Source organism: Malania oleifera, chromosome 6, assembly GCF_029873635.1.
Source record: "Malania oleifera isolate guangnan ecotype guangnan chromosome 6, ASM2987363v1, whole genome shotgun sequence".
NCBI classification, from domain to species: Eukaryota; Viridiplantae; Streptophyta; class Magnoliopsida; order Santalales; family Ximeniaceae; genus Malania; species Malania oleifera.
The window spans coordinates 67,662,633-67,675,342 of NC_080422.1; the positions used below are offsets into that span (position 1 = coordinate 67,662,633).

The 12,710-nt window shown below is 36.8% G+C and overlaps 1 protein-coding gene across 1 annotated transcript in view; it reads right to left on the reverse strand.

The window, feature by feature from the left end:
* Window positions 1-12,710, reverse strand: part of LOC131158290 (putative clathrin assembly protein At5g35200) — a 58,880-nt gene that overhangs the window by 11,185 nt on the left and 34,985 nt on the right. Inside the window, exons 13-15 of the mRNA XM_058113050.1 lie at window positions 11,755-11,952; window positions 11,595-11,670; window positions 11,386-11,501 (exon numbers count right to left, since the gene is read on the reverse strand). Of these exons, the coding sequence (XP_057969033.1) occupies window positions 11,386-11,501; window positions 11,595-11,670; window positions 11,755-11,952 (390 nt within the window). The remainder of the gene's footprint in view (window positions 1-11,385; window positions 11,502-11,594; window positions 11,671-11,754; window positions 11,953-12,710) is intronic.

The window sequence follows — 12,710 nt, forward strand, 5'->3', positions numbered from 1 at the left end:
CTCTGGGCAGCCAAATTGTGCAATGGGATTTTGAGTGAATGTAAGCATGGAAAAGTCAAAAAGTGTAGGCTTTTATCTGTTTCTTATTATTTTTCTTTAGTTTTGATGGGTAGGCTTCTTTAGGGTTTGGACAGTGTTGCTTGTGGGGGGTTCTCTGGGGGTATCTATGCTGCTCTACTGCTACTGTGCGTGGAGACCCGAACAGCTGCTCCTCCTCTCCAGCTCTCTTCACAGCCATCTTTCATCTCTCTCTCTCTCTCTCTATTTGAAATTACATATTTATTTGGGTTTTTCTTATTATTAAGTTCAGTTTTTTTTTTTTTTTATTTAAAATCAGTGTTGGAATGAAATTTTATTTGGGTTATTCTTATTATAGAAGTCAGTTTGTCTTTTTTTATTTAAAGTCATTAAATCTTGTTTGAGTTAGATTTATTGTTGAGTTTAGCTTGTTTTTATTTAAAATTAGTGTTGGAACTAAATGTTTGTTTAAGTTAATTAGTGTGTTTAGTATATTTCATTGTTGAAGAATTCATAATTGTTTATTTACTTTCTGTTCCTTATTTTAATATTTGGTTGAGTTGATTATTGAATTGGATATTTTTGTTTACGTTAGTGTTAGGTTTGTTTATGTTTAAGATATTGCTAGATTAAGTTCATTTTTAGTTGAACTATTGTTAAGTTCATTTTTAGTTGAACTAGTTCAGTTTATTTTTAGAGATTGTAGGATCTATTTATTTTATTCAAGTCATTATTGTGTTGAGTTGGAGTCTAGTTATTTTTGTTGAGTTATTAAATGGATTATAATGGGTTGACATAGTTATTTGGGCTATTTAATTTTATAGTATTTATTTTATTGTTCATGCGTGTTAGGTTCATAGTTTAAGTTTTGCGTCATTTTATTTCCATCACAAATTCTCTAAAAACCTAAAATTTCGAATCTGAACCATGTTCAGTAAAATTTATTTTCATATTTTCTTCTCCTATTTCACGCTAGTTTAAAACTAATCTACATTCTCTGTGGAGACAATCTGGCCTATTTGGGCTAATAATTTCATGACGTAGCTCCTATACTTGGGATAGCCCTAGTGCTACTCATTTTTAGAAGTGAGTCAAGTTTTTGGCGCCGTTGCCGGGGAGTGCCAGAATTAGTTTTAATCTAGTATTTCTCTATTTATTTTGATTTTTCTCATAATTTTAAAACACAAAAAATATATATATATATATATATATAATATTTTCAAAAAAAAAAAGCAAAAAAAAATAATTTTTTGATCATGCTTGACTGCTGGTGACTATCTGCTATTTGAGTTGATGTTTGATGCCTTGGGTTAGAGACATTTCACATAAGATATACAAATTGTCACCTAATACAGGTAGTAGGTTTCCTGTTTTTGTTGTAAGTGAGGACACTAAAATTGCTTTGAGTGATCTTTTTGAAGAGAATTTTGAGGAAACCATGGCTGAACATCCACCTACACCATGCACTTTGAAAGACTTTTTGCAGCCTACAAGTACCACTACACCATCCTGTATTGCTTTGCCAAATAATGCACCAAATTTCACCATTAAGCATGGTATGTTGTCAGTAATACCTCAGTTCCACGGGATGGATTCTGAGAGTCCTTATCAGCATCTGACCGATTTTGAGTTGGCATGTACTACCTTCATTACTAGAGTAGGAACTGATGAATACATTAAACTTCGTTTATTTCCTTTTTCCTTAAAGGATAAAGCAAAGATCTGGTTTAATTCTCTAAGACCTAACTCTATTTCTGATTGGACTGACATGCAACGTGAGTTCTTACATAAATTTTTTCCTTTTCAGAGAACCCAGTTCCTACAGGAGCAATTCAGTCAGTTTATGCAGAGAGGCAATGAGACTTTCTAGGCTTGTTGGGAAAGGTTCAAAGAGCTGATTAATATTTGTCTGCATAATGGGTTTGAGTCTTGGAGGCTGGTAAATTATTTCTATACTACCCTCACTCCTGATTGTAAGCAGTTTGTTCAGACTATGTGTAATGGGAGTTCTTCAGCAAGGAACCAGATTAGGCACTAGCATTCTTTGATTACTTAGTTGAAAGTGCACAACAGTGGAATACACGGCAGTGCAACGTTTCAGGGCAATTGGTGGTGGAGGTAGATATGAGGTAAAGGAGGAAACTGATATCCAGGTTCATATTGCTGCATTAGCTAGGAGGGTAGAGGTTATGGAGTTAAAGAAGGTGAAAGCAGCGAAATCAGTTGAGGTGTGCTCTCTATGCGCCGATTCTAGCCATAAGGCCCAGGATTGTCCAATCATGACGGTAGTACAGGAGATTAGGTCTGATCAGATTCAGTTAGCAAATTGGGTTAACAAAGCTCCCAATCAGCCCTTCTCAAACACTTACCATCCGGGATGGAGGAATCAACCAAATTTTTCATGGAGGAATGATCAAGCTGGTCAATCTTCTTCACAGTTTTAGCAGCCTCCCCAGTCTTTTGCACCACAGTCTCAGCATCCGTATCAGTCACATCCGATTTCTCAGCACTACTCACCTCCAAGGTTTCCATCTAATGTTGCACCCGTTCCACCGAAAAGGTCTCTTGAGGATACTATTCAGCAGTTCATGCAAATTTAGGCCACAACTAACAATGAACTGCGAGGCACCATTAATAAGATCAGTACAGAGTTGAGTACCTTAGAGAAGGGGAAATTTCCAACGTAGCCTCGGCCTAATCCTCAGGTATACCGGCAGCAATAGCGGCCAGTGCATAATGTTTCAGGAGATTCCATTGAGACGGCAAAGGCCGTCATTACTTTGAGAAGTGGGAAGGAAGTCCCCCGACTCAAGATATCTACTAAGAGGCAAACAGCTGCCCCGACACCAGAAGTTGCAGTTGAGGCAGATAAGGCCAAGGAAAAATCAGAGGAAGTAAGTCCAGAATTGAAGAAGTCAGTCGACATGGAGGCTAAGACTAGTAAGGAGTACCGACCTGTGGTACCCTATCCTCAGAGGTTGACAGCTAGTCAGAAGAACAAATACCATACTGAGATTCAGGAGATCTTCAAGCAGGTGAAGATTAATATTCCGCTTCTAGATGCCATTCAGCAAGTTCCTTTGTATGCAAAATTTTTGAAGGATTTGTGCACAAGTGAAGAGGAAATTGAATGTAAAGAAGAAAACTTTCTTGACAGAGCAGGTTAGTGCATTGATATTGAGTGAAACTCCTCAGAAACTCAGAGATCCTGGTTCTCCTACCATCTCTATTATGATCGGTGAATCTTGTATTGGGAGAGCTCTACTTGATTTGGGGAGTAGTGTGAACTTGCTACCATTCTTGATATATGAGCAGTTGGGGTTAGGTGAGCTGAAGAAGACCTCTATTGTGCTACAGTTGGCTGATTGATCAGTGAACGTCCCACGGGGTGTTATTGAGGATGTATTGGTTCAAGTCGAGAAATTCTACTACTCGGTGGACTTTGTGGTTTTGGATATGCAGCAGCCTATCTCTATCATTTCCCAGGCACTTGTTATACTTGGACACCCATTCCTTGCTACCTCCAAGGCGTTGATCAATTGCCGCAATGGAGTGCAGAAGCTCACATTCGGGAATATGACATTGGAGATGAACGTGTTCAATGCTTGCAAGATGCCTTGTGGTTGTGATGACTCTGAGGTACGTGCAGTTGATGTGATAGATGATTTTGATATCAGAGTTGTTATCAGTGTTTGGTTCTGACAGTGCATTTAAGAATGACTCTCCCGAGCAGCCTGATGTTTTTGATGAGACAGTTCCTTTTTCTAGAGAGTTAACATAATCTGAGGGGTAGTGCACAGAGATAGATGGTTCCCCTCAGTTGTTAGATGCAGGTTATATGAGTAGTTGGTGTAAACCAACTTTTGAAGCTCTTGACTTACCAGAAGTCATGAAGTCATCAGAAGAAGTCCCTACATTTGAGTTGAAGCCACTACTTGAGGACTTGAAATATGTTTTTCTGGGCCCAAATGAGGGCACATTTCCTGTGGTAATTTCTTCTCATCTTACTTTGAAGCAGGAAACTGAGTTATTGCAGGTATTGAGGCAGCATCGAGGAGCAATAGGTTGGACTATTGCGGACATCAAGGGTATTGATCCTGCAATCTGTACTCACAATATTTTTCTAGAAGGAGATGCAAGGCTAGTTTGTGATGCACAGCGGAGATTGAATCCAACCATGAAAGAGGTGGTAAAGAAAGAAGTGCTGAAACTATTAGTTGCTGACATCATCTATCCTATCTCCGACAGCAAGTGCGTAAGCCTGACACAGGTAGTACCAAAAAAATCTGGTTTAACTGTTATTGAGAATGCTAGTGGAGAGTTGATCCCATCTAGGAAAGTAACGGGTTGGAGAATGTGCATTGATTATCGTAAATTAAATTTGGTTAGCCGAAAAGATCATTTCCCGTTACCCTTCCTAGAACAGATACTCGAAAAAGTAGCCGGTAATGCTTTTTATTGTTTTCTGGATGGTTTTTTTTGGGTAATATCAAATTTCCATAGCACCAGAGGATCAAGAGAAGACTACCTTCACTTGCCCCTTTGGTACTTATGCTTTTTGCAGGATGTCATTCGGATTATGCAATGCACCCGCTACTTTCTAGCGCTGCATGATGAGTATTTTCTCCGACATGTTAGATGAGATGTGTGAAATTTTTATGGATTATTTTTCTATGTTTGGTAAGTCTTTTGACACCTGTTTGAAAAATTTGACTGCTATCCTAAAAAGATGTGAAGAAAAGAACTTGTTGTTGAATTGGGAAAAGTGTCAGTTTATGGTAAGTAGTGGTTTGGTACTTGGCCATTTAGTTTCTAAGCGTGGTATAGAGGTCGACAGAGCCAAGGTAGAGTTAATTTCCCAATTACCTATCCCTAAGACAGTGAGGGATATTCGTTCTTTCCTTGGCCATGCCGGCTTCTATAGGCATTTCATTCAGAATTTCAGTAGTATTGCTAAACCACGGTGTTCTTTATTGCAAACTAAGACTGAATTTTTATGGACTGATGCACGCCAACAGGCTTTTGAGACACTAAAAAAATATTTGACCATGGCACCCATTATGCAACCCCCTCAGTGGGACTTGCCGTTTGAGATTATGACCGATGCTAGTGATTTCGCTCTTGGGGCTGTTCTTGGTCAAAGAGTTGATAACAAACCTTCTGTCATCTATTATGCAAGTTGTACCTGCTCAGAAAAATTATACCACCACTGAGAAGGAGTTGTTGGCTGTTGTGTTTGCCTTGGAAAAATTTCGCTCTTATTTCATTAGATCTCCTGTTATTATTTTTACTGATCCTTCTGCGTTGAAATATTTGTTGGCATAAAAAGATGTTAAACCCATGTTGATCAGATGGATTCTACTTCTTCAGGAGTTTGACATCACCATTCGAGATAAAAAGTGAGTAGAAAATGTTGTAACTAATCATCTTTCTCATTTGCAACTACCTGATATATCTGTATCCATTTCTCCCTTAAATGATGATTTTCCTGATGAGCATCTTTTTACAGTGTTGCACGCTCCTTGGTTTGCTGATATTGTGAACTACCTTGTCATCGACCGAATGCCAAACCATTGGGTAACTCAGGACAAGCGTAAGTTCCTTGCAGAGGTACGACACTACCATTTTGACAATCCATATATGTTTAAATATTGTTCTAATCAATTGGTTCGCAGATGTGTGCCCGATGATGAATTTACCTCTGTGATGCATTTTTGTCATAGTGGAGCGTGTGGAGGCCACTTTTCTGAAAAGAAAACTGTTTCAAAAATTTTGCAAAGTGGACTTTACTGGCCTACTATGTTCAAAGATGTTGAGAATTTTTGTAAAACCTGTGAGGCTTATCAAAAATTAAGGAAAATCACAGCAAAGAATGAAATGCCTATGTCTCCCATTTTAACTCTTGAAATTTTTTATTATTGGGGGATTGATTTTATGGGACCATTCCCAAACTCTTTTGGGCATTCTTACATTTTAGTTGCTGTGGATTATGTCTCAAAATGGGTGGAGGCTATACCTTATAGAACAAATGACCACAAGGTTGTTATCCGTTTTCTCAAGGAGTTATTTGCACGTTTTGGCATGCCCAAGGCGATCATTAGTGATGGAGGGTTGCACTTTTGTAAGAAACCATTTGAAAAACTCATGCAAAAGTATGGAGTGACCCATAAGGTCTCTACTCCATATCACCCTCAGACTAATGGTCAAGCTGAGTTGGCCAATAGAGAGATCAAAATCATACTTGAGAAAACGATGTGTCCTAATCGAAAAGACTGGTCAGAAAAACTTGTTGATGCACTCTGGGCCTACTGAACTGCATTTAAGACAAATTTAGGGATGTCTCCCTATAGGTTAGTTTATGGTAAGGCATGTCATTTACTTGTTGAGATTCAGCATCATGCTTTATGGGCTATAAAACAGATTAACTTTTCACTTGATGATGCCAAAAGTTTAAGTTTAAGAAAATTGTAGGTATGTGAGCTTGAAGAGTCCAGAAGGGAAGCTTATGACAATGCCCGCTTAGCAAAGGAGCAGATAAAGTTGCTACATCATAGGAAAATCAAAGACAAACAACTTTTCCCTACTCAGCAAGTGCTTCTCTATGACTCCAGATTGCATCTGTTTCCTGGGAAACTGAAGTCCTGATGGGGTGGCCCGTACATCGTTGAAAAAGTTCATTCTCATGGTGTAGTAGAAATTGTAGATCCAAAGAATGGCAACGGCTTCACAGTCAATGGCCAGCGTCTCAAGCCTTTCATGACTCCATTTGATCCACACAAGGAGGTCTTACTTCTGCAAGACCCCAGGGGAGTCCTCTGACCTTTCTCATTAACTCTTTTCTTTTTATTTTCGTTTTATTTGTTCTTATTTGCATCTTTCTTCTCTTTTTCTACTGTGTTTGTTGGTTGTGACTCTCTATTGTTCTTTTTTTTTCTGTTGGTTTGTTTCCCCCATGCATATCTTTTCCCATTTTCCCCTATGCTTTCACATTGAGGACAATATCTCATTTTAATTTAGGGGAGAGAATTTGCATGTGCAGTATTGTGCTTCCATGTGAAAAAAAAAAAATTCAATGTGAAAATTGCATGTGATGTTTGCATTTCAATTACGCCACATTTGGGAAATACTGTTATTGAGCTTAGAGCATGCTGAATTCCTTATTTGTGAACGTTACATGCCCAAATTTTTTTTTTTTTTTAGGATATGGAACATGTAGGATGTAATGCAGTCAAAGTTTGAATCAAAAGAGAATTTTACCCACTTTATTTAGTTGTAACCAAAAGAAGAATGTTGAAAGTCTTGCTACACACACTACACAGGTTAGAAGACTTAGAAAGACAACCTTAGACCATTTCTGGTTGATATACACTTCATTTGTTTGGGACTCTAATGAACCATATCCTAATTGCTTAGAAAAAAAAAATAAAAAGTTTGAAGCAAATGAAAACAAGAAACGAGTCAGGGATCAATTGCAAAAAGAAGGAAAAAAAAAAAAAACAATTGTGTATTGGAAAGGGCTACCTATTACTGGGGCTCAAACTAAACAAAAAAGTGGGTACCTTTTAAAGTGTAGTAGCGTGAAAGCCACCTTTATACATTCATGCACTGGAAACGACTACCTACTACCGGGGTCCTAACTAAACAAAAAAGTGGGTGCCTTTTAAAGTGTAATAGTGTGAAAGCCGCCAGTACAATGATTTTGAATTAGAGTAAGACCGTGCAGTTATCTTAGACTAATTGATAGTGTTTGAAACCATTAATGTTTGCTGGTGGTCAATCTTGGAACTCTGATCCTCTCTTGTACACGTAAGCTTTGTTACACTCCATTACCTTGGTGTTTTACTAAATGGTGTAAAAATCTTCCAGTTGAGACGTAACTTGGATTAATCTGTATCCTGTGTTCCTAAACTCATTAAGCATATCTCATGGCATGTAACTTTCGTAAGTGTTGAAATTTTAGTGTTTCTCCCTAGTTTGATTGCATTCACGTTATTTGCCAGGGACTAGCAAAATGTTAGTTGGGGGGTGTGATTACGTGCTTTAAATGCGTAATTAGACGTTTTAATCCGAGCATTAGGGCTTATATTTTAAATTAAATGCCTAATTACTCTCAATATTTTAACAAAGTGCCATATTTATAATTTCTGAGTTTCATTGAACAATTTATGAATTTTTGGCAATTTTTTTTTTATCGCAAAAATTCTCGGGAGCCAAAACCGGCATCAATTCGTAATTTGCACAAAACTTTTCCATCCGAACTCCGATCGAGATGATTCAAAATTCTAGGGAAAGCTGAGAAAGAGCTTTACAACTTTCGTGTTTGAGCTTTGAGAGATATGGGCTTCAGTATGATCGAAATCGTGCTTGTGCGCTGGGCTGGCAGCAGCAAAGGAAAGCTGGGAGGATGGGCTATCGCATGTGCTGAAACAAACCCAAAGGCAGTAGGTGAGCTGGAAGGATGGAAAGATAAAAGAATTAAAAATTAAAAGCAAACATGGGCTGGCCGTGTGGTTGATTTTAAGAAACAAAATGAAGAAGAAAAGTCAAAAAGGGAGGCTCATTTTTGTGGGCCATTAAATGAAGGGGCTTTTTGATAGGCATGGCATGCATATAACCCATACGCTGGCTCTCTCTCTGGGCAGCTGAATTGTGCAATGGGATTTTGAGTGAATGTAAGCATGGAAAAGTCAAAAAGTGTAGGCTTTTATCTGTTTATTATTATTTTTCTTTAGTTTTGATGGGTAGGCTTCTTTAGGGTTTGGACAGTGTTGCTTGTGGGGGGTTCTCTGGGGGTATCTATGCTGCTCTACTGCTACTGTGCGTGGAGACCCGAACAGCTGCTCCTCCTCTCCAGCTCTCTTCACAGCCATCTTTCATCTCTCTCTCTCTCTCTATTTGAAATTACATATTTATTTGGGTTTTTCTTATTATTAAGTTCAGTTTTTTTTTTTTTTATTTAAAATCAGTGTTGGAATGAAATTTTATTTGGGTTATTCTTATTATAGAAGTCAGTTTGTCTTTTTTTATTTAAAGTCATTAAATCTTGTTTGAGTTAGATTTATTGTTGAGTTTAGCTTGTTTTTATTTAAAATTAGTGTTGGAACTAAATGTTTGTTTAAGTTAATTAGTGTGTTTAGTATATTTCATTGTTGAAGAATTCATAATTGTTTATTTACTTTCTGTTCCTTATTTTAATATTTGGTTGAGTTGATTATTGAATTGGATATTTTTGTTTACGTTAGTGTTAGGTTTGTTTATGTTTAAGATATTGCTAGATTAAGTTCATTTTTAGTTGAACTATTGTTAAGTTCAGTTTATTTTTAGAGATTGTAGGATCTATTTATTTTATTCAAGTCATTATTGTGTTGAGTTGGAGTCTAGTTATTTTTGTTGAGTTATTAAATAGATTATAATGGGTTGGCATAGTTATTTGGACTATTTAATTTCATAGTATTTATTTTATTGTTCATGCGTGTTAGGTTCATAGTTTAAGTTTTGCGTCATTTAAATTCCATCACAAATTCTCTAAAAACCCAAAACTTCGAATCTGAACCATGTTCAGTAAAATTTATTTTCTTATTTTCTTCTTCTATTTCACGCTAGTTTAAAACTAATCTACATTCGCCGTGGAGACGATCTGGCCTATTTGAGCTAATTATTACACGACGTAGCTCCTATACTTGGGATAGCCCTAGTGCTACTCATTTTTAGAACTGAGTCAACACCCTTTTAACCACCTCAATTCACGACCATCCCAGGAACTTTTTACTAAACTAGACTGTGTGCATGTAGTACCACCTAGTGTGCAAAAGTAGATTTCCTGGTGCCTGAACTAGGAGTGCTAAAGGAGGCAGTAGTACACTAGAATAAACTTCAGCAAAGGATGGCAGTTCTCCACTTCGAAGAATGTATGATCTAACTAGCTCAAATTCAGGCCTCAAGCCTATCAAAAGTCACAGTGTCATCTCTTGCTTTCTTTCTGCCTCTCATGGACATATGTAGTCATTTGTTGCACAACATTAATCCACATAAATGCACACTTCATATCTGGAAAATACTCAGTAACACTCTTATCCCTTTGTTGCAGTTGAAAATACTCCAAGAAACAATCATACATGCTAGTTATATTAATAGAATACAAGAGTTTGATATAATCCCATATCTCCTTACAAGCAAAAAGATGCACACACATGCTAGAAATTTGAGGTTCCAAGAGTTCCGCATAACTGAGACAATCAACGTATCCTCATGAACCCTACCCATATCTCTTTTTTGTTGTCATCACAAGGAATTAAGTACAAATGAAATGCTGATACTTACCTACGACAGACATATAAATCTGATTGCCTTAGATCAATGCACATAGAGAACTGATTGTCAACAAGAAAGGAAGAACAATACACAAGACAATAATTCATTGACAACAAAAAACAATCAACAAAATAATACCAAGGCAGAGGCATACAACTCATAGCCTCGTACCCACACCTAGATTTCCTGATAATGAACTAGAACATATGAAACCTGATTTACAATGATGAAAAAAAGGTACCCAGGGACGAATTGACCTAATAACATGACTTGTAGATTGAATTGAAGCTGATTTGGACGAATTAGGTTGAAATTAGGCCTCAATGGAGCCTCACATGCTGGTGAGTTGCCACAAATGTTGCAAAGGGCGATGAGCTTGTCAGCTTGATCAACCAATAGTCTCTAATGTGGTATAAAGTGTTGGTCTTTCAAAAGATCAAACCAGAGATGTCTCAGATTTGAATGGCAATGATGAGGTTCTGGCAATGCCTTGACATGGGCGAATAAGAGTCATTGTTTAGGCTTAGTGTTTGCTTGGATAAGGTGATTGTGGTGGGAAATTGTATGGGTATAGATTTTAAATTGACGCCTTGATATTGTGTGAGAGAACAAAGAAGAAGGAAATTTTTTGGAACTAAAAACCTAGACAAATAGGTCTCTAGCTGTATTTATAATACATTAACATATACAAATGAGCCAATGATGTCCTTAACAAATGGCAACACCAAATGACTAGAGATTATTTCAAAAATATGCAAGAAACCACTAGTGAAACAACAAGGGGAAGACAACTGGAGCGGGCTGATGGCTCTAACAAAAGAGAAGGCAAAAATAATTGTAGGTGAATATATTGAGAACTGGTTTCTTGGTGATGATATGAACAAGAAATTTGTCCCTTAACATAAGTAGAATGTATCATATAAAGCTTAACCTTTATATTGTTAGGAAAAATGCATGTATAATGAACGAAAAGAAATAAGAGAAGGGTAAGACATCATTAGAATGCCATACAAAGCTCAATCTTAAAAATAACCATTGGATGCATGAAAGACTGACCAATTTACTATCTGCAACTGCAGCATTATTAGAGCTTGGTGCAGTAACAAGAGCAAGTTCCCACCCAGAAGTTTGACCCATCAGGTCAAGATCATTTGCAGAATTTGAATGATTTTCTGTAGTAACATAAAAAAGTAAAAGGATTATTGAAGTACCAATCAAATCAATTTAAAGAAGTAAATGGTATTTCATAAGAGAGATCATTTCACCAGGTGTTACAATTGCAAGGGCAAGGGCATTTTTTTCATCCAGTTCAGACGCTTCGGGAATTAACTCATCCATGCGCTGGTAGAAACACAAGATTGGTGGCACATTAAGAGATTAAATATGGTCCATTCAAATAATGTGTTAGCTTAAGGAAACTCCTACCAATAGATCAGAAATTTGTTGTGGATCTACAACTTGTGGTGGATCTGCAGCCTCCCTCTGCTCATCCTTTGAAGGATCAGGTGATGTGACAGATGGATATGCTTCTTCTTCAACATCAATATCTTTCTTCTCATCAATCACTGGATCAGCTTCAGATGCAGTGATTGCTTTGGGAGTAGTGCTTTTGTCATCATTAGTCTGATAATAAATGAGAATGGTAAATCCATGGAAGTCCAGAAGTGTTCATAAATAAACCAATCAAAATCTCAACATTCAAAATTTCCTTGTCCTTAAAAAATGGCTTCTGTGCACCTAATGTACTACACTTCAATGTAAAAGTAATAAATGGCCAAGTAAAACGTGTCAGTGTTATTTATTAATTTTTCCTTTGCGTTCCTTTTCTTGGTTCGCATAGTGAGGGGGGAAGATGAGGCGACAGGATTTGTAGTTTTTAAAACTGTTATGTCTAGATGAAATATCTTTTTTATCATATATGATTGCAAATATTTTGATGCTCAAATTTAACATTTGACCATGACTCCTTTTCCTCATATGCTTAATATTTTTCTATAATCCTCTAGAAAACTCACTCACTATTTTTTCTTGAACAATTATCATTCAAACCTTATTTTGCAGTACATCAATGGAAAACCTTTATAAAACTAAGACTATAGTGCTTAAATTGATTTTTTTCCTCCATAGAAGATGAATTTGGGAAATATGTGGATTGTCTTGGGGCTGTTTGGTATCATTGTCAAATAATTATGAAAATGAGAACTAGAAACAAAAACTGGCCCAAAATAGAAAAAAATTTAAAAATCAAATTGCACATGTGCTTTTTTGTCCTTCAATCAAATAACAACAAATAACTATGATAAAATACAGCAAAAAGATACAAACAAAAGATACGATAATAAAAATAAAAAATCTACTAGAACTATTTTAATTAATTGTTA